General features: G+C 45.9%; 1 protein-coding gene and 1 long non-coding RNA gene across 3 annotated transcripts; one reads left to right on the top strand and one right to left on the bottom strand.

Moving 5' to 3' along the window:
• Positions 1 to 6,331: 6,331 nt before the first annotated feature.
• LOC139078247 (uncharacterized) lies at positions 6,332 to 13,762 on the bottom strand. Of its 2 annotated transcripts, none has more exons than XR_011531124.1 (3): positions 12,220 to 13,088; positions 8,148 to 8,757; positions 6,332 to 6,595 (listed from the first exon to the last, which is right to left on the bottom strand). It is a non-coding gene; the product is annotated as an uncharacterized lncRNA (long non-coding RNA). The 2 variants fall into 2 exon arrangements; XR_011531123.1 differs by lacking the exon at positions 6,332 to 6,595 and adding an exon at positions 9,469 to 9,629 and having other exon boundaries at positions 6,853 to 8,757; positions 12,220 to 13,762.
• On the top strand, positions 13,718 to 20,429 carry WFDC2 (WAP four-disulfide core domain 2). The gene is made up of 4 exons (XM_008506957.2): positions 13,718 to 14,083; positions 14,662 to 14,805; positions 17,328 to 17,480; positions 20,262 to 20,429. The coding sequence occupies exons 1-3, from the start codon at positions 14,008 to 14,010 to the stop codon at positions 17,477 to 17,479; spliced, it is 372 nt and encodes a 123-aa protein (XP_008505179.1). The 5' UTR covers positions 13,718 to 14,007; the 3' UTR covers position 17,480; positions 20,262 to 20,429.
• Positions 20,430 to 21,643: the final 1,214 nt, after the last annotated feature.

A 21,643-nucleotide genomic window follows, 5' to 3' on the forward strand; every position in this document is an offset into this window, starting at 1 on the left:
GGAGCTTTAACCTAATTTTTAAAATGTTTGCAACACTCAGCCCCCAGACGATCACATGGATAGATCTTACACGTCATTCAGGTCTCAGTTCAAATGTTACCTCCTCAGAGAGCACTTCCCTGGTTCCACCACCCCTCACTTACAATGGCATGACCTTGCTTTATTTTCTTTATAGTGTTTAGCCATATATGCAATGGTATTTTCCATTTACTAATTTATTTGTTTATTTTCTTCCCTGGAGAGTATGCTCCATGAGTGCGAATGTCTTGTTCATCTGCTTTATCACTGTTCTGGTTATCCATCAGTGTGTAATGAACCACCCCAAAACATAGTGGCTTAAAACAACTCATTATTATCTCTCGTGGTCTTGTGGGTTGACTTGGATCAGCTGGGTTGCTCGTGCTTGGGTCCTTTATAAGGTTGAAATCAGATGGTGGCTGAGGCTGCAGTAATCTGAAGGCTTGATTGGACTTGACATCCATGATGGTCCCCTCCAAGATTGGCATTTTGTGCTGGCTATTGGCTGGGAGCTTAGTTGGGTTTGTCCATTGGAGTGCCCATATTGTAGCCGCCCCTGACACAGGAAGGGTTAATAATCACTGGAAAAGGCTTGCCAACAAACTGTGACCTGGAGGTGAGAAGGCCGGTTAGCCAATGACAGGTAAGACCTCCGGGGGGGCAACCTAAGCCAGGCAGCGGCCGCCCGGGGGCACAGATGGAGAAACGATATCGATATCGGGAGCAGGAGGAACCGTTGCCTAAGAGACCTTGCCTGCTCCCAGATAAAAATATAGGAGCACAGCAATAACATGATAATATCAAAACAGAGGCCAAGGGAGGGCTCCTTGAGAAATCGCTAAGAATTCTTGGCATTCGTTAATTACTTCATCCAGAACACCTGTGTATGTTTACCAGATGTAAGCTATGTATATATTGAAACGCTGGTTATAATAAACTCAGAGTGGCCATCAGCCCTCTCCGCATCTATCCTGATGTGTACATTGGATTGCGACACCGACACATATGTGTCTGCATGTGGAAAATGGATAAAATAGACAGAAGGGCGGCCAACATAACAATATTGGGACCAGGCAAGAATGGTGGAAATGGTGAGAAGTGGATTCTGGACATATTTATATATTTGAAACCAGAGTCAACAGGCTTTGCTGTTATATTGCTGGGGATTATGAAAGAAAGAGAGAAGTTGTGGATAATTATAAGACTTTTGGCCTGAGCGGTGGGAAAACTGAGTCACCATTTACTGAGATGCAGGTTAAGGACGTGGTGGGAATCAAGAATTTGGTTTCAGAGATGTTATGTTTGGGATGAAACTTAGACAGCCAAGCGAGGATATACAATAGTATGGAGTTAAGAAGGAGATAGAGGTGCGTATGATCATCCAGGCTTGAGATAACAAGAGCGTGCACTGCAGAGGGGGCAATAGATGCATGTGAAAGATGTTCAGAAGGACGCTTGGACTTAGTGACACCGGACAGGGAAGAAGAGGAAGAGTCAACAGTGATGCTGCGATTGTGAACCTCTTGCCCCAAACGATGAGGCAGGAGCCTTACCTGGTCTAACTGATGATGGTGTTGAGTTTGAGAAGATGGGCTACTGAGGTGGAAATACTCTACCCTAGTCAAAGAGCCAAGCCAGAACCTAAGGATGAAAAAGACCAAGATGAAGAATGGAAAAAGCGATTGAGTGTTGTAGACTCAGAGACAGGGTGAGAGGATGGAAACTGACATGTACTGAGCACCTACTATGTGCCAGGCACATTGCTAGTACTTTATATTCGTGATCACAGATAACTCTTCAAAGGTGTCCTGAGAGGGTGTCATCATTCCGTTTTACACATGAGGAAACTGAGGCTCAGAGAAGGTAAGGGGATTGCTGGGTACCCCGGAAGGCAAAAATAGCAGAATGAGTTCCCTATCTTGATGTAGTGGTAAAAGTCACTGAGTCTATGGAATCTCTGAGAAACCATGAGAGCGGGATAATACAATAATATAATAATACGCATTACCACTTGTTGAGCACGTACTGTGTGTCAAGCACTGCACATCCGTCTCCCCGTCTAAACCTCACAACAACCCTGGGAGGTTTTATTCTCGTTTTTAAGTCAAACAAGCTGAAGCTCAGAGGTTTAATCTCTTCTCCAAAGTCACATAACCAATAATGGCAGGAGTTAGAATTCAACTCAAGACTCTGACTCCAAAGCCTGTCCTCTAAAAGAAGTTTGAAAGCTGTGCCCTCAAGGGTGCTGGAGTTTCACAAGAGGGGACTCAAAGCACTTCAAATAGGGAAGCTCTGCTTTTCATGGGTTTTGCACTGACGCCACAAGGAAAAACATTTTTGCATGCAGAATTTGGTTTGAACACTTGTGTTTATGCCATGAGGGCCTTAACTGTGGGTTAGAGGAGGAAGAGGCCAAGAAAAGGCCATTGGATTTGGAAATGAGGAACATGGTGGCGACCCCAGTACAGACAGTCAGGTCTTGTTGGTTGCTAGCAGTAGAAACTAACTCTGGCTATTTTAAGCAGAGAAGGAATTTGTGAGAATGGTGTGGCGATGTGGTGGGCATCCGTTCCCTCTTCATCATTGAACCCTTAAGTTAGCCCCCAGTGGATTCTTCTGCTTGCAACCAAGAGCACTAACTGATTTCGTTTAGCTTGTGGAACTTCAGGGAATGCTAAAAGAAGCCAGTTATGGAAAGGACACTAAAAGAACCCAGCTCGGAAAGGATGGTAAACAAGGCAGAACTGTGGTTATCCCAGAGCACCTCTGAATGAGCTCCATACATTTTCAGGTCTATGTCACTTATTGCTCAAGATTAAAATTCCAGGCAGAGTATCTGATTGGCCACTCTTTGTCTGGAGATAGGGCAGGCACTTTGATTGTCAGGACCCCCCCACCCCATCCCAGGAGGAGGAAGAGTCGTTCCCCCAAAGCAAAATCAGGGTATTGTTATCAGAACAAGGACCAATGGATGCTACATGACAAGGAGAGCCTTCTGTAGAGTGAAGGAAGTTTAAGTGGATCCAACAGTCCAAGAGGACAAGGCCCCATTGTGTGTTTGAAGACATCCTCTTTCTTCCTGGGAGTTTCTCAAATCTTGAATGTTAACCTGTTTACAATCTTAGAGTCGGCAGGTCTATAGCTGACTAATATCACCTCCCATTATAAAACTTTCCTTCTTTCGTATTTCCTGTCTTCCTTTTCTTCCTTGAGAAACATTATTTTACACTCATAAAGTCATGTCGAAATTTTTGATGCATCATCTTGGTTAACCTCAGATGGATGCATGTGTGTGTCATATTGAAATAACTGGGACTACGTGACTAAGAGGTTATGGCAAGTGTCTTCCTCCTGACTTACTGGCTGTGTTTCCTCCAGCAAACCATTGAATTTGCCTAGCTGAATTTCAGTTTCTTCATTTGTAAAATGGGAATAATTACACTTAATTCATAAGATTGTTAAATAAATACAAGCTACCTTTTCTTGAACACTTACTATGCACTTACGCAGGAGGTCACAATTTTAAACACCCTCTAGGCCAGGAGAGTAATGTGCATGGAAGTAGTTAGAGTGGGGGTGGGGACATGTGAGACAGTAAGAAATGGTGGGGATTATGGGGAATTGGAGAGAATGCTCCCCTTATAAACAGAGAGCAGTTTTTTTTTTCTTGAGGCAGATTAGCCCTGAGCTAACATCTGCTGCCAATCCTCCTCTCTTTGCCGAGGAAGACAGGCCCTGAGCTAACATCCGTGCCCATCTTCCTCTACTTTATATGTGGGACGCCTACCACAGCATGGCTTGATAAGTGGTGCTATGTCTGCACCTGGGATTTGAACCAGCAAACCCCAGGCCACTGAAGCAGAACGTGTGCACTTAACCATTGTGCCACTGGGCCAGCCCCAAGAGCAAGTCTACTTAGCTCTAGTTCATTGTTTTCAAAGTGTAGTCCCTTGCCCAGCAGTATCAGCAGCACCTGGAAACACTAGAATGCACATTCCCAGGTCCCTCCCCAGACCTACTGAATCAAAACTCTGGGGGTGGTGATCTCAAAACCTGGGTTTTTTTCCCCCAGTAATTTTATTGAGATAATAATGGTTTATAATATTGCGTAATTTTGGAAATACATTATTATTTATCAGTTTCTGGATAGACTTCATTGTGCTCACCACCAGTAGTCTAAGTTTTGTCTATCAAAGCCTGTGTTTTAACAAGCCCACTGAGTGATTCTGATGCTTGCTCAAGTTTGAGACCCCCCGCTCTAGTTGATGGTTGTTTGTAAGATTGTGGGACTGTGTTGCCAGATCTCTTTTTTTTTTTCCCAAGAGAAGCTAGAAACTTATTTTTATGTGAAATCTCTCACGTTCATATCTCGGCAACACATTCAAATTTTTTAAATGTACTGCGTAGGCTAACATATATATGTTCTAGCCAGATTTGCAAACTCTGGTTTATGCTCCTTCCCTTTAATCCTTGAAATAATCCTGCAAAACAATTGTGATGCTACTCCTGGTGGGAGGAAGATGCCGGTCCAAATAGTGAAGTGCTGCTCGAAGTCCCACAGCCAGGAAGTGGCCAACCCTTGATTTGAACCTGGATGTATTTGGCTCTAAAGACTCTGCCCCTTTTACGTTTTATATAGAACAGAAAATATATGAATATACCTATCATGGCACCCAGCATCACAAAAGTGAAACACCTTTTGCACACTATGGGCCATTGACCGATGAAACTTTCTTCTCCATCCTTCTGCCCCACCGCATCCCCTTGGCCTCATTCCTAATCCGCATTCCTGTAAGACAGAGCCAATCAGCAGGTGAGCCAGAGAGACCAGGGGCCGGGTGAAGCCAGGCAGTTTCCCGGCCTGGGGAGCTGGGTACGTCCCAGAAATAGCTGTGGGCAGAAGTGCCTGAGGCTGAATGTCCAGCTGCCAGCTGGGTCTACACGCTAAATCCGTCTGCTAGTCAAAGTGTCCTCTGTGTGCCCTAGACAGAGTTTCAGGAGTCCGCCCAGTGCTTCACCCCTACCTGCCTCCTGCCTCATTGCTATTGACTGTTCTCTGAGGCAGAGTAAACAGCACTGGCCCCTCCCAACAATGGCATGTCTCTGGTCCCCTAGTCCCCAGACTGGGCATGAGAAGCTGGGGGAGGCATTCTCAGCCACTTTTGCCAGGATCCATCTGTGGGGAAAGTGGTGGATGTACTCATGTCACGAAGTCCGACTCACCTGTCAACCCAATGGTCACTGCCCCAGACTCCCTCTAGCTTCCAGCAGCAAAATCCTCCTGGGGTTTATAGAACTTCAGATTGTTATGTTTAAGGCACTTCTTATCTAACTCACTGGGTAGCTCTGTTTTGGCATTTACCAGCCTGGATTCTAAAGCCTGGGGTGTATATATCAGTCTCCTTAGTAACAGTAGACACCATTTATCAAGCATTCACAGCCACTTATCTAGTACCCATTATGTGTCAGGGCTGGGGTTCCTGTGTAAATCAGTGTGGCCTAGCCCTCAAGGAGTACACAGCTCCTCCACGGCAGGAACATTACATTGCTGTTCTCCTTGAATTCTTATATTATCATCTTTGTAGATGATAAAATGGTGGTTCAGAAAAGAGAAGTGATTCACTCAAGGTCCTGTTACTAAACAAAATTGAGGTTTTCTTGTCTGATGCACATTTTTAAAAAGCCATTATTACAGCATCAGTTTTCGGGAAAAGAAAAAAGTTTTATTGCTAGATTGATCTGCAAGGAGAGAGGGGCATATGCTCTCAGATCTGTCTGCCCAATCCAGGGCTTGGGGAAAAACTTATGGGATGAAGGGCCAGGACGTCTGAAGTGTGGAGACAGATGATTGAAGGTAAGGAGAAGTGAGGTAATTGACGATCTGCACAAGAAAAGTCAAGCTTCATGCCTCTTCACAGGATGCATGTTCACAAAACGGTGGTGTTAGTATGATCTGAGGGAGGATTTTTCAGCCCTCAGGCCCAATTGATGGGTTGGTGGTCTCAACTGGCCTGAAGTAGACAAGGGTCACAGTTCCTGAAAAACCACTCTTAATGACTCTGTTGCTAAGATAGGGTCAGTTGAACTGGTCCTAGAGGGCCCATGCTTACAAATCCCCCCTCTTTGTTGTTCATTCCTCAATCTCAAGGAGTATAGGGTAATGACTGCTCTGGCTTCTTCCTGCTTATAAGGGGCACAGGTTGTTCCATCTCATTGAAGCAGTCTCTTAGTAAGACAGTGATACAGGTGGGCTCCCAAAGTTCGACCTATATTGCGTAAGCAGTAACCAGTAACAAGTAAGAAGCATTTCTATAGAAACAAAAAGAAAAACAAGTTTAATGGTTAGAGCAAATTATAAGCCAGTTTCTGAGCCCAGGGGGCAGCCAGTCAAGAAGATTTCTAGAAGTCAGGGTGGAAGCATCTTTTGCACTTTGAAATTCTCTGATGACGCCAATGGGTGTTAGGTATCTTTCTGAGTGGCTTACACAGCATGAATCTCTCTTAAGTTTATATCAAGTTATCCAGCTTCAGTTTGCGGGGCCTCAGGGAAAAAAGGTGGTTTCAGTTCCCAGTGATTCTAAATGAAAATGAAGGAAAAATTGAAAATGTTAGTTTGGAGATTTGTAGCCACATATTTCAGGAGACTAAAAGAATTCAGGATCCAGTCCAGTTTACAGACAGAAAACAAAAACCTCAAAGACAATTAACAGAGGTAGAATCTAATATCCACAAATGTGCACTATAGTTTCTATTGAAACATGATTTTTCTCTCCAAAATCACCATCATTTTCACCAAAGATAGCCAAATTAGGACTAAACAGTTGGCAAAATAAGTCTAGTTTCAATAAACTTGGCCCATTTATTTACATTAGTACAGCAAGAGTAGCAATTGATTATATAGACTCTTTTAAATCTGCTTTGCCAAAGGAAACCATCAACAAAATGAAAAGACAATCCAACAATTGGGAGAAGATATTTGCAAACCATATATGTGATAAGTGGTTAATATCCAAAATATATAAAGAACTCATACACCTCAACAACAAAAAAACTAACAACCCAATTGAAAAATGGGCAAAAGATCTGAACAGACATTTTTCCAAAGAAGATATACAGGTGGCCAACAGGCACATGAAAAGATGTTCAACATCATTAACTATCAGAGAAATGCAAATCAAAACTACAATGAGATATCATGTCACTCCCATCAGAATGGCTATAATTAACAAGACAGGAAACAACAAGTGTTGGAGAGGATGTGGAGAAAAGGGAACTCTCATACACTGCTTGTGGGAGTGCAAACTGGTGCAGCCACTATGGAAAACAGTACAGAGATTCCTCTAAAAATTAAGAATAGAACTACCATATGATCCGGGTAGTCCACTTCTGGGTGTTTATCCAAAGAACATGAAAACACAAATGTGTAAAGATACATGCACCCCTATGTGCACTGAAGCATTATTCACAATAGCCAAGACTTGGAAGCAACCTAGGTGCCCATAAAAGGACAAATGGATAAAGAATATGTGGTATACATACACAGTGGAATACTACCAGCAATAAAAAACTGTGAAATCCAAGCATTTGTGACAACATGAATGGACCTTGAGGGTATTATGCTAAGTGAACTAAGTCAGAGGGAGAAAGTCAAATGCCATATGATGTCACTCATAAACAGAAGATAAAAACAACAACACAAATCACATAGAGAACAGAGATTGGATTGGTGGTTACCAGAGGGGAAGGGAGGAGGGAAAGGGCAAAAGGAGTGATTAGGCACATGTGTGTGGTGACATATGGTGATTAGTCTTTAGGTGGTGAACATGATGTAATCTACACAGGAATCAAAATATGATGGTGTATACCTGAAATTTATATAATGTTATTAACCAATGTTACTGCAATAACATAATAATAATTAAAAAATCAGCTTTGCTGGAACTTTTCATAAGGAATCTCAGATTGAACTTTAAAGGCCTCTAGAGGCCAGGAAAACCAAACTAAGGACTTATCATGAGACTCTACCTACAATACCTATAGATGTGGGTGAATTCCTTTCTTCTCTTGAGGTTCCCCAAAATATACTGAGGTTCTTTGCACCTGCCAGGAAAGCGTCCTTCTTAACTCACCTTTATTTGTTTCATACAGTCAATCTTTGTCCCTTAAAGCTGTTTTGGTCATATTGAAGTCTGTGCATGTTCCTCTCAAATATGACATTCCAGTCAAAGCTTTGGTAATATAAGCAATGTTTCCAATTATGTCATGCGATAAGGAGAACAGATTCTTATTGAACTTACATAAGTAACTATATTGCCATGAATATAAGAATATTCACTCACTAAGAGTTTCCAAATTCTGGAAGGATCACGTAGGGAGAAAAAGATAAAAGTTTCAATTCTGCTTACAAAGGTATAATTTACCAAATTACTATAAGTCATATTTAGCTGAAGAAAGTAAAAGTTTCCTTAAATCTGGAAAAACAAAACATTAAAAATCAGCAATATCTCAAACAAGAAGTCATAAAAATGATAATCATTCTTATCAGTTCTTCCAGTCCCATGTGATAAATTCCTGATCTTGGTCTTTGGTTGGCAGTTTTATGAGGTCGTCTGTTTCTCCATTAGAGTTCTGTGATTTCTTACCCCACTCAGTTTTATAATCTGAAAGTTTACCAGAAATCTGCATTCTAGGGCAAGAGTCAGAGTCCTTTCCATGAATCTCTCTGAATATGAAATACATCTGCAAAAACATCAGAGTGAAAAAATGATTTTGTCTGTGAATGACAAAAGACTCAAAAGGGTAATTGACAAAGAAACTTGCTTATTTCTGTGACATACAACACTTTAAGACAATAACTAGAATTATCACTGACAACCAGGACAGATCAGAATTTTAGAAATTTTATATAATTTTTAAGACTCATATTAATAACATTTACCCACACAATATAATTTAAGTAGGGTTACCATCATTTATTTAACAATGCTTCCAATGTAATTTAACATACCAAATAAACCTAATTAGTTTGATGTCTCCTTCTTTGTAGAAAGAGCAAATTCTTTGAGAAATCCGAGGGCCCCATTGGAAATTTTCAAAGTTTGAATTTTGGGGAAGTTTGTCAAAAATATCAAAAGGTTTCAAAACACTTGGTCAGATAGGAAATAATGCTTAGTTGTCTATTTAACCAAGCTGACAGAAGAAGATGTTAAAGGCAAACAGAGAGAGTTAAACAAAAAAAAACTCTTAGTTTTCTTAATAGAGAGACTTCACCTTTTTGAATATAGGAAACTATTTTGACAAAACATAGACTTTCTGTCTTTTAGGTAGACTTACTCAAAAAGAAAGGAAAACCTTTTCATAATCTCTTTATTGAGAACAGACTAAAAGTCCAGGAAAATTATCCCTTTAAGAGAGAGAAAAAACCAAATTTTAATTTTTGTACCAGCTTACTTTTTATGTTAAAGCTTATTCACTTAATTAAACTCATTTTAATCTTAGCCAGCTTGACCATGCACAAGACTCTTTCTTCAGGGCTCCTCTTCCACAAACCTTCTATAACTTTCTTTTTATCTTCAGAATTTGTCCCATGTCGTCTTTCTTCCCTCCTAGTACTTTAGGACAAATTTATCTTTGTTAACAAAACAAAACTATTTCCATTCTTTATACCTTCTTTACTGAAAATATACATCTTACTTTCCTTGAATAGACAGATGTTTTCCTTATTAATTTTTAGTGGCATAATCATATATATTAATTCAAATTCTTAAGCCTTACAGACCTTAATTTTTAGTGAAAACTAAGAAGTAAGCAATTACAAATTGTATTTTACATTAATATTCTGTGGCTTGGCAAGTTTATAAATACTTTTCATAATTTCTAGAAACATGCTACTTCATAGCAATAATGTTTCTGTATTTTATTATTTGAAAATGACCTAGATAAACAATGAATTTTCTATCATTTAATTTAACTTAGAAAAACTTTAAAGTCTTAAGTTACCAAAGAGATTTTGAAGTTAAGTATATACACCATAACACATAATTATTGTTAAAAAGTTCACCCAATACTTTTATCTTTTTCACATCTATTTAGTTTACTTGTTCCCAATAATTATGTAGATTGCCTACAAAACTTCATGAGACATGAGGCAGAATTAGCTATCATTTTAAGTTATTATTTTTGCTAACCAGTTTTGTAACAGAGATAACATGAGATTATTTGACCAATAAATGTAGAATAAAGGCTGCATATCTGCATCATATCCAATGTTGATAACTTTAAGGACATGTCTATTTCAATCAAACCAACAAACTTAAATAAGCTTTCATCTACTAAAGATTATTTTATGTCATATCAGCTTGAAAAACATTTGGGTTAGTTTCTATTACATTTATATCAGTGCTTACTTTAAGCCAATTAAATAGAGCTCTTTTAGAAGTTATACAATCTGGAGGTAAAAAATTAAATCACATATATACATATAAATATATATGTATATATATATAACAAATATACAGACACACATATATAGACACTCCACAGCTATTTTTTAAAAATTACTGCCATGAATCAGGTACAGTAATATAAGGCTCACTAGTTATGAAAGGATAACTGAATCCAAATTTTGTTTTAAGCTTTTTCTACTAAATTTGTGGAGAAGACACTTAAGATGCTAGATTTTGGGTGAGGGTGCTCTTTCACTCATTTTTCTTTCCTTTTTTTCCCTTTAGTCTTAGGAATTGGTGATAGGCTAGATAACAGTTCCTGGAGAGGTTGCAAACTTTTTGAGGTGAAGGAAATGGGTGGAATCTGAACTGCCTCTAGAGCTGCATCTCTAGTTTTGCAAGTATTTTTTTCAGGATAGCTGCTCTTAATTCCTCAGAAATCAGGTTGTAACTTAAATGACCTTATAGGTTGATCTACCTGTCTAACCACATCATCTCTAAATTGCTTCTTTCCCCTGGGTGCTTAGTTTTATTTTCCCCTAGGGAAGGAGGCCTGGGAAGAAAATCCTATCAGGCTCTGAATATCAGCTTCCAGTTTGTCTGAATTTCTGATCATAAGTTGCTAGATCTTTTCAAATATCTTGTCAGGTTTCAGCCAGGATGAGCAGTAATTATACCTGGCAGTATTGAACAATTCCAGTAATTTCTAGTGTAGCAGTTTTCCAGAAAATCTCTGAGTCTCATTAACTCTGGGAGGGGCTCACTTTAGGCCCTTCTTCAAAGGTAGATAATGAGATGCCCATAAAGCCAAGACCTAATAGGATTTTCTTTAAGGTACCTTTTATAATTTATTTTTTTCTTTTTGCAACAAAACCTGCAATAAGGTTACTTTGGAATTTGACTTATTTGCTTTAAAGTGCACTTTTAAATGATCTTATCTAATCAGAACATTCCTTCTAAGGAACAATGTAATTCCCCTGAGGCTGATGGCAGCTTAGTAGGACCCTTAGCCACAAAAGGGAGTGCAACTCGCATTTCTGTCCGACCACCTATGACCACAAAATGGGGAGCAAGCATATTTTTGTATGATTGTATTTTGGGGACTGTCAACCTGACGATTATGGAGCCATGCCCTTAGGACCTGAAACAAGCTTAGTAAGATTTTGCAGTTCTTTGTAAATATTTACAGCTTCTGGAACCTTTAGGTTTTGAACAATTGTGCCAGAAAGGGGAGCAGTTGACTCTTTAAAGACGAAAGATTTTCCCTATTCCTCGGTTTGGATGCTCAAAACAGTCCAAAGTGGCCACTGTAATTTTAAATTACCCTGGGTTATCCTTCCAGGTGTTTATAGTTATTCCCATTGTAGGGGGCTTTTCCCAAGATGGCTGCAACAAACAAGGTAATTTCTAAAAAGAGTTTATTATAATCACCAAGAAATTCAGTCCCCAAAGAGCCAATTTTAATAAAACAGTCAGACGCGGATAAACATGAACAGACACAGAAATCCAATACCCTGGGACTCTAACTCAGGGTACCCTGGGACCCTGCCCAGAGCTCGGGACCCTAACCTGATCCTTTGAGTGCCCCAGAAGCTGTAAGCCTTTTACTGTTTCCCTTGGAGTGGGGCTTGAACCCACAATTCTAGCCTTGGGACTTTAGCCCAGGAAAAATCTCCCCATTGGGGGCTCTAACCCACAATCCTGACAAAATTATTAGATAATTTAGGCATAGGCACATTTTAACAAGGTCACTCACCCAAAAGATGTCTGATCCTGGAGGTATTTCTTCTCTCGAAGGGAAAAAGAGTGCTGAGGGGGCCTGGGGCACCACAGCGGGAGACAGGAATCCAATCAGCCAGGCCTCCAGACAAAATTGTCTAGGTGGTCACTTAGGGTCAGCAAAAGACCCCACACCCCACTGGGGGCTCCAGAGCCCTGGGCAGGCAGTCGCAGGACCTAATCCCTTTGTGGTCACGAAAATTCTTACCACACAAAATTGGGGTTCTCTTCCCTGATGCACATTGTAAAAAAGCCAATTACTACAGCATCAGTTTTGGGGAAGAGTAAAAAGCTTTATTGCTAGATTGATCTGCAAGGACAAAGGGGCATATGCTCTCAGATCTGTTTCCCCCATTCAGGGCTTAGGGCAAAATTTCTGGGATGAAGGACAGAGGATGGATGATTGGCGATAAGGGGAAGTGAGGTAATTGGCGATCTGCACAAGAACAGTCAGGCTTCATGCCTCTTCACAGGGTGCAGGTTCACAAAATGGTGGTGTGAGTATGATCTGAGGGTGGAGTTTTCAGCCCTTTGATGTCAAAAAGGTCACTGATTGGGTATTCGCACAGGCCCAGTTGATGGGTTGGTGGTCTCAACTGGCCTGAACTGGACAAGGAGTCTCAGTTCCTGAAAAGCCACTCTTCCTGACTCTGTTGATAAGATAGGGTCCGTTGAACCGGTGCTGGAGGGCCTGTTGTTACAGCCTCTCAGCTGAGAAGTGGTGGAGGTGGGAGTCACACCCACACCCTGTCGCCCCAAGGCCAGTGCTCAGGGCTCCTTTAATTACTTTCTCGACACCAATTGTCTTGTCCTGTATGTGTCACGTAGTGGCCACCTAGGGAATGCCTATGATGGAATGGAAAAAAACAGGGGCTTGGAGGAAAGAAGCCCTGGGTTCAAAACCTTGTCTTTATAGCTTTGCTTGGGACCTTGGGGGGAAGGATCTAAACCTTTGAGCGTTCAGTTCATCTGTCACATGCAGCTCATGATAATAGTAACTCTCCATTCACAGGTTTGCTAGGACGATACATGATACTCATAAGAGGATGTACACAAAGCCTGGCACACAGTCAGCACTGATGTGGGTTTGGAATGGAAAAGAGGGGGAGAGAGAAACACACACCCAAAGTGGCTCGAGACTCTTAATTGGTCTTTCATCTTCAGGGGCCTTACTTCTTGTGTCAAATGGGTTCCAGTTATTAATAACAACTGCTTTTTCTGCAGCCCCTACTGTGTGCTCTGTATTGTTACACTAGACCTCCACCACTAATCCCTAAGAGGGATCTGCACTCTGATGTGATGGACCCCAAATCCAACCACTTAATTCCCAGACTCGATTGGCTCCCTGGGGGCCCTGCCCTTTCCTCCTCCTTCCCTGGACCCTGGGCATTACTAGGAGACCCCAGGGTCTTAGAATGGGAATGCAGGAGTTCTGGGCCTAGCCCTTGCCTCCCGCTGCCCTGCTGGGAGGCCCCAGGAGGGAGGAGGGGAAGGAGGAGTGGACAAGGGTCCGGCTGCAGCCGGTTGAGCTGTGCCTTGCCGGGCCTGGAAGCCGCTTATGTTCCTGGTTCCCACCCGGGCCAAGAGTAACACCTGATCCCGGGGGATTGTGAAACGGCCTGAGGTGGCAGCCCCCCCGCGGTGCCCTCGGAGCCCTCTATCCCCGCTGGCTCGGCCCCGCCCCTACCCCACGCCCCCCCGCGCGCCATTAAATCCCCTCATCCTGGCGGCTGCTCACACCTGCACCCCACCCCGGCTCAGCACCATGCCTGCCTGCCGCCTCGGTCCTCTCGCCGGCCTCCTCCTTGGCCTGCTGCTGTTTGACCACCCCGCGGTCACAGGTGAGTGGGGCGGGGAGAGGCCTGGCGCCCGGGGGGCAGAGCCAGGAGCGCCAGGACAGGGCCGGGCAGAGGCGCAAGCAGCCTCTCTGGGGCCTGGAGAAGTGGGGATTCCTGGGGCGGAAGTGGGGAGACCCATGAAGACTAAAATTTGGGGATCCCTGGTGCCTAAAGGTGGTGACCGTGGAGCTTAACGTGTGGGGCCCAATGTGCTGGAGGTGGGGAGACCACTGAAGGCTGAAATTTGGGCGAGAGGCTCTGTGCTAGAGCCGGAGGCTCAGTGGCCGGAGGGGGGACCCTCTGCCTAGACATCGCGGAACCTCCTAGATGCTCAGCTGAGCGGGGGTTCCCTAAGGATTGAGGGCTCTGAGGCCAAGAGTTAGGTAACTCCTGTACTCCCAAGTGTCGGGGACCCCTGGCCTGGAGGTGGGGCCCTCTGAAGGCTTTAAGGGAAACGCCTAAGGCCAAAGGCTGAGAATTCCTCAGAGCTTGAGATTTGGGACCCTCGGAGCGGGAGGTGGGCATCCTCTGGGACTGGGGCTCCGGTCCTCCACTGACCGTCCCCCTGCCTCCCCTCCCAGGCACAGGAGCAGAGAAAAAGGGCGTGTGCCCCAAGCTAGAGGCGGACTCGACCTGTAAGAAGGAGTGCCTCTCGGATGGAGAATGCGCTGACAACCTCAAGTGCTGCCAGGCTGGCTGCTCCAGCGTCTGCCACCTGCCCAATGGTAACCCCAGGGCGAGCCGTGCGGGGCGGGCGGGGCGGCAGTGGGCTGGGAGGAGGCGGGAGCGCCAGGGTTCCGGGAAGAGGGGTGCTCCCCCACCCACGGACCCCGGGCACAATTGAGGCGGATGGAACCAGATCCGCCCTGGCTCTCCCTCGCATGGTCCGGGGGAGACAAAGGCGTAGTTGAAGCGCAGCGGGGAGAGGGCTGCCCCCCCCCCCCAGCTGGATTCAATTCTCTGGTGCGTGACGGGCTTCCGGGCACACGACAGCTGGAGCGTTGTTCCGGGAGATTCAGGGGACCCAGTTCACAGTTTCCTCCCCGGCTGGTGGTGGGTGGGTTGGGTCCCAAGGCCTGGGGGGCTCATCCCTCTCGGAGTCCCTCCCCTGGGGACTCCCCCAGCGCTGGGGGAAGGACTTGGGTGCCTGACCTGACAAGACTCCCCGGATTCCTAGGCGGAAGGAGATTTTATAGATTTAAGAGAGCGCCCTGCCCATCTTAAAGATGTGGAAGTGAGCGTGGGAGAGAGAAAGGTTCTTGCCCAAGGTCACACCGACATCCTGTGGCTGGGCAGGAGTCACAGCAGGGGGTTTAACTTTTGCCTGAGTGGTTTGGAGAAAGTCAGGACTCCTCCCGTAGCACCCCTGCCCGTTCCCCATCTTTAAAGCAATCTCTTCCACTTTAGGGACTGAGCGAGAGAGAATGTGTGAGAAAGCTTGGGTGCTCCATAAGAGGCACTTCCTAGAGCTCAAGTCGCTCCGGCAGGTTATGGGGACTCCCATCAGAGCAGGAGGTGGTCTTAGACAGCATGGAACCCAAGCTTCTCATTTTTCAGGGGGAAACACTGAGGACTAGAAGCCGGTACCAAGGTATCTGGGAGTACCAAGATATTGTGACTCCTGCTCTTTATCCAGAACACAGCACCTGTGATGTTCCCTCTTGGTTAGTTTTCCAAAGATGCCAGCAGGGGCTGGGAAGTCTTGTAATTAGAGACCTCAGACACTTATGAGCAGGGAGATGGCGGGTGGAGGGAGGACTGGCTCCTCAGGGGCAGCTTCTGGGTCTGAAGGCCTCTAATTCAGACCAGAGAGAGGAGGAGCAGAAGGAGAGGTGAAGATTGGGAGAGAAAGCAAGGGACAGACAGAAAGATGAGAGAGGTGGAGGGACAAGAGAAGGAGGCTCTGCTGGGAGGCAGAGGCTTCGCTGTTCCCTTGTCTCAGATGGACAGACTGAGGCAGGAAGAAGAACAGGGCCAGATGGCCCCCTGAACTAGAATCTTACTTCGAACACCTGCTAGCTGTGACAGCTAGTTCTAGCTGTAGTTGCCAGCTGTAGCTGAGTCTTAGTTCTAACACCTGCTCGCTATTCCTCTCTGCTTTCTTGTCGGCAAAGTGGGAATGATAATCCCAAACTATAGAATTGATGTGAGAGCTAAATGAAATAACATGTAAAATGTCATGGTAGAGAGTATCTGCTCTCGACACAGTGGCTGTTGTGTCAGTAAACCACTCCTGATTCCCTTTTATCCTAAGGTAGCCCAGTGTCGAGAGCTCTTGTCCTTTGCAAGGGAATGGATTTCTTTGTGCTAGGAAGTTAGCCACTCCTGTCCTCTGCAGCTAACCTCCCAGGCTGCGCCTGTGTTTGGTGTCTGGCTGGGCTTGCTCCTGAGGCTTCTGGGAATTGAGCCTGGCTCCCTTCTCCTTGACCCAGGAAGTAGAGCATGGGGTTTGTGTGTGTGTGTGTGTGTTAGTGGAAGAATGCTTGTCTGTGCATGGATGAGTGAGTGTGTTTGGGCGGCCGTGGTGCTGTGTGGTTGTAATGGGGGTGAGTGTATGGGAGTGAGTGAAGAGATTGAAGGTGTATAACCCCCACATGCACTCTTCACTTTACAGTTTACCAAGTAGCATAGTGTGTGGTGCACAGACTCTGAAGCCAGATTCCTGGATTTCAAGTCCTGCCTCTACTCTGTGTGACCTTAGGCAAATTACTTGACCTCTTGGTGGCCTCAGTTTCCTCATCTGTAACGTAGGGAAATATTAACAGTACCTCTCTCTCCCTCTTTGAGGATTATTGTGAGGATTATATGAGTTGATGTATGTCAAATGTTTAGAATAATGCCTGGCACATAGAAGGAGCTCAGGAAGTATTAATTGCTATAGTTACTCATTATCATCATCCTAGTTTGATTCCTCAGGGAGAAGTAATATTTGTATATTGCCTCCATCGCTTGCACAACAACCCCATCATGTGGGCAGCTCAGATCTCATGTGACACCTAAGGACACTGGGGCTCTGGGGGATTTCTGGCCCTAGGCACGGAAGTTAGGAAAAGGCAGAGCTGGGACTCAAACTGGGGTCCTAGGATTGCAAAACCACTGATGGAGAGAGCACAAGGAGGAGGGGTTTGCAGGCGATCTTTTTGGGCCCCCGAAGATGAGCTCAGGCAGGCAGCTCTGTGTGCTGTGGGTAAGTGTGCATCTCCCTGCTTCCACTCTGCTCACTTCTCCTTACTCCTTTTCTACTCAGAAAAGCAAGGCTCCTGTCCCCTTGTGGACTCTAACTTCCCCCAGCTCGGCCTCTGCCAGGACCAGTGCCAGGTGGACAGCCAGTGTCCCGACAAGAAGAAATGCTGCTTAAATGGCTGCGGGAAGGTATCCTGTGTCACACCCCACTTCTAAGGTAAGTGGGAGGCAGTGGGGGGGAAGGAAGTGCATTGATGCCTGCATGTGATGACAGCTGCAGCAGGTTGAAAAGGAGGACCTAGGGGAACATACCGCTCATCACTTATCTGTCCATTTATTTACTTTCATCCACTCAACGAATATTTATTGAGTGTCTGTCACATACCATGCACTGCTCTAGGTGCTAGGGATGCTCCGTGAGTGAACAAATCAGATGGAAATGTCTCTCTGATGGTCTGATGCTAGCGGACAATAAACAAAATCAATAAGCAAGTAAAGGGAGGCAGGTGCCGTGGAGAAAAAGAAAATAGAAGTGGGATGAGGGGTACTGGGGTGGGGGTGGGGTGGGCAGGGAGCAGTGGTGTAATTTTCACATGGGACAGTCAGTGAAGGCCCCACCAAGAAGGCGGCATTTGAGCGAAGCCTTGACAGCAATGACGGAGGCCGCCGTGAGGATGTCTGGGCAGAGTACTACAGGCAGAGGGGGCGACAGATGCAAAAGGAGCATATTCCCTGGTGCATACCAGGAAAAGCCAGAAGGCTGGAGCTGGGTGCACAGGGAGAGCGTATAAGAGGAGAGGGTTGGGGCCGGCCCGGTGGCGCAGCGGTTAAGTTCACACAGTCCACTTCGGCAGCCCGGAGTTCACTGGTTCGGATCCCAGGTGCAGACTTATGCCCTGCTTGTCAAGCCATGCTGTGGCAGGCATCCCACATATAAAGTAGAGGAAGATGGGCACAGTGTTAGCTCAGGGCCAGTGTTCCTAAACAAAAAAAAAGAAGAGAGGGTTGGAGAAGGTCAGAGAGGTAAGGGTGAGTGGAGCAGCTCGTGAGGGCCCTGACAGGCCATTGTAAGGACTGTCGTCTTGACAGGGAGATGTTGTGCCCTTGGAAACGGACATACTCTGACTTCGATTGAAAGGGATCGCTCTGGCCGCTCTGTGGAGAACAGACTGTAGAGGCCGCGGCAGAAGCAGGGGACCAGCTAGGAGATTCCTGCAAGGGACCAGGTGGGAGATGACAGACAGGGGAGAGGAGTAGCTGGGTTTGGGACATACGTGAAGGTAGATGGGACAATATTTACTGATGAATCGGACTGTGAGGGAACGAGAAGATTTACTCCTTTGTTTCCATAACATGCATTTAAATAAGTCAGCAGCTGGGGGAGAGCAGCTGTGTCCTGGGAGCGGGGACAGTGGCTGGAGAGGTTGGGGAGGAGGGAGCTCTTTGCATGGCCACTAGGAGGTGGAAGAGTTGATCTTTACTTTCGCCAAAAAGCTTGGCTTTTCAGGACAAACGTGGTAGAGATCAGCTAACTTCACTTCCTCAAGGTCGTGTTTGAAGTGTGACGAGCACTTACTCTGTGGCAGGCCAGCGCTACCCTCAGCCACCTCTAGTGACTCTGACACTGAGAGGAAAGGATTGTGGAGCCTCTCTTCCTCCACCTAAACTAACGATAAAACAATATGGCGCCCTAAAGTAAATGCAAGGAAGTAAAGGAAAACAACATCCAAAGCACATGCTTAGTTGGCCCGTTGGGGGATCGAGTGCCGTGCCGCCAGCTCTGTGCCAGATGCTGGGAGAGAAGGTGACCACTGCCCTCCCTCACAGAGATTGCAGGCTGAGGCAGATGGATGGACAGACACTCCCAGTGCCTCTGGTCAGTGCTGCAGTGAAGGGAAGGGCTGAGTGTTATGGGAACAGAGAGGAGGAAAACCTCACCCAGGCAGGGGTGGGGGGAGGAGGGAACAGGTGTGGTCAAGGAAGGCTTCCCAGAGGGTGCCCCTGAGCCAGTCCTAAAGGATGTGTGAAGGGTTGGTAGTCTGCTGAAGTACAGTGGGGAGGCTGTTTCAGGCAGAGGAACCAGAAGGAGGAAGAACCTGGAAGTGGCCTGTGGTTGAATCTCATTGTTGATCATGTGCACCCTTGACAAACTCTCGGCCAAGGGCCTGGCAGGTCACTGATGAAAGCCAGTATTGCACAAGTGAGAAGACTGAGGCCAGAGAGAGTGGAGGACGTGCCCAAGGCCCTGTGGTTGCTATTTCAGGGTGTGCTCTTCAGTGCCTGAGAGGGAACCACGGTCTCCCTAGGCCCAGAGCTCTCCAGTCGTGCCAGCCATCTCTTGCCTGCCTGTGTGCTGACAGCGTGGACAGGCTTTGCAGTCAGGAAGACCCAGGTTCACATTTCAGCTCTGATACTTAACTAGCCTTTCACCTCCCTGAGCTGTAATTATTTTGCTTATAAAATGAGCTAAATAAGATCTCATCAATCAGCTAATCACAGCTTAACCTGAGAATGGAGCATGGTGGGACTTCCTGGTGGCGGAGGGATTCTTAGGGACATAAACGACGACAATGGCCCCTTAGGAGGCCACAGTGGTCAGTGGGGACCATGGCACTCCCGGGTGTGTCCTGGGGATGGTCTGACACAGAAGAGGTGAGTCTAGGACCTGCAGAGAAGTGCAGACAGAGCCCCAGGGGCCTCAAGAAGGTGAGGCGTTTATAAAGTAGAGGAAGATGGGCACAGTTGTTAGCTCAGGGCCAGGCTTCCTCAGCAAAAAGAGGAGGACTGGCAGTAGTTAGCTCTGGGCTAATCTTCCTCAAAAAAAAAAAAAAAATGCAAGTCACATATAAAAAAAAAAAAAAGAAGGTGAGGCTTTGCTGTGTGGGGGTGGGTGTGGTGGAGTCGGGGGAGCTTTGGTCCAGAATTTATGCTGCAGGTATTCTGGTCTAGTATTTTGGTTATTGCTGTTGATGCTATTGTTATGATTTTCTTTCTCCAGCTCCAACCACCGCAGCCTGAGGAATGTGGGCCTGGAAGTTTCCACCTGCCCTGTCTGGCTCTTGCCCAGCTGCCCTCCCCTCTTCCTGGCGTCTGCCCTCCCTCCTGAGCTGACCACAGCTTCTTCCTTTTCCAACCAATAAAGTGACCACTTCTAGCACTGGTGTAACCGTGGCCTCTGTTCTTATCCTTCTGTCCCTGCCTCCCCTGACTCTGGGGTGACGTGGGGTGGGGTGCGACCAGATCATCCAGGCATGAAGTCCAGGGAGGGACCAACTCTGAAACAAAGAGTATAAATTCAGGGCTCCTCTCGTGTGAGGTATCGCTTTGCCAGGTGAATCCTCCCACCAGCCCTGTGAGGTTGAGGTGGTTCTGCTCGGGTGATGGAAGAGAGAACTGAGGCTCGGAGAGATGGTGGAATGCTGCCTAGTCACTCCGATTCACTGCTGGGGGTTCTAACAGCAGCAGCACATACTGTGTGGCAGACGCAGGGCTGGGAGATTTGTTTGTGAGATCTCCTGGATCCGCAGAACAATGCTCACAGTGGTTGGTGGCAGTCTGTGTTATAGACCGAGACTCCACCAGGTCACTTGCTGCTGCTTCTTGTTTTAAATCAAACCGTTACTTCATATACATAATATACTCACATGGATCAAAATTCAAAAGATAGTGAAAGGATATACAATGAAAAGCATCTTTCACCCTTGACTCCCTCCCTCCACCCCCAGCCACCCAGCTGTTCCCTATGGAGACAACTGCTGTGGTTGCTTTTCTTGAATGTTCTTTCAGAGCTCTAACTCCAGCTCCCTCTCCCCACCTCCTCTCTCTACTCCTTCTCTCAATACCCTGCTCTGTTCCTCTATGTTCATCCTCTATCTCTGTCACTTCTTTCTATATCTATTATTCTCTCCCTCTGCCTCTTGTTACCTGTCTCCCACTCCATCCCTCTTGTCTAACTCCATCTGTCTAAGGATGTTTAGATATAAACTTCTCATCTACCCCACCTTTTACATGAATTGTAGCGCACTAAGCACATTGTATTGTCTTGCTTTGTCACTCAATCTAGCTTGAAGGAAGGAGGTAATGGCAGTGACTCTGGCCCTATGTCCTTCCCTGCTCCTCCGTCCACCGTGGAATAAGAGATCAGGGCAGCGTGAGTGCAACTGGAGACAGAAAGGCTTGGTTGCTTGGTGTTTGACTGGCCTTATCTTTCTCATCCTCTTGAGAGTCCCTGCCCCAGGCCGTGAGCCAGGCAAGAACCAAGGGCTTCTTCATCCACCAATCTGGGGCTACAGGGTGATCGGGTCTCCTGGGTAGGAGCGAGTCTCTTTATGTGCTGGGGTGCTCAGTGTATAAGGCTGCCGCTTGGCAGTAGATGGCAGT

This window comes from Equus przewalskii, chromosome 21, assembly GCF_037783145.1.
Source record: "Equus przewalskii isolate Varuska chromosome 21, EquPr2, whole genome shotgun sequence".
Taxonomy (NCBI): domain Eukaryota; kingdom Metazoa; phylum Chordata; class Mammalia; order Perissodactyla; family Equidae; genus Equus; species Equus przewalskii.

What these genes read in the sequence shown, in the direction of transcription:
- WFDC2 (XM_008506957.2), top strand. Translation starts at nt 14,008, where the DNA reads ATGCCTGCCTGCCGCCTCGGTCCTCTCGCCGGCCTCCTCCTTGGCCTG. An exon ending in TGACCACCCCGCGGTCACAG is followed by an intron (nt 14,084 to 14,661) that starts GTGAGTGGGGCG and finishes CTCCCCTCCCAG; the next exon opens with GCACAGGAGCAGAGAAAAAG. An exon ending in CGTCTGCCACCTGCCCAATG is followed by an intron (nt 14,806 to 17,327) that starts GTAACCCCAGGG and finishes TTTTCTACTCAG; the next exon opens with AAAAGCAAGGCTCCTGTCCC.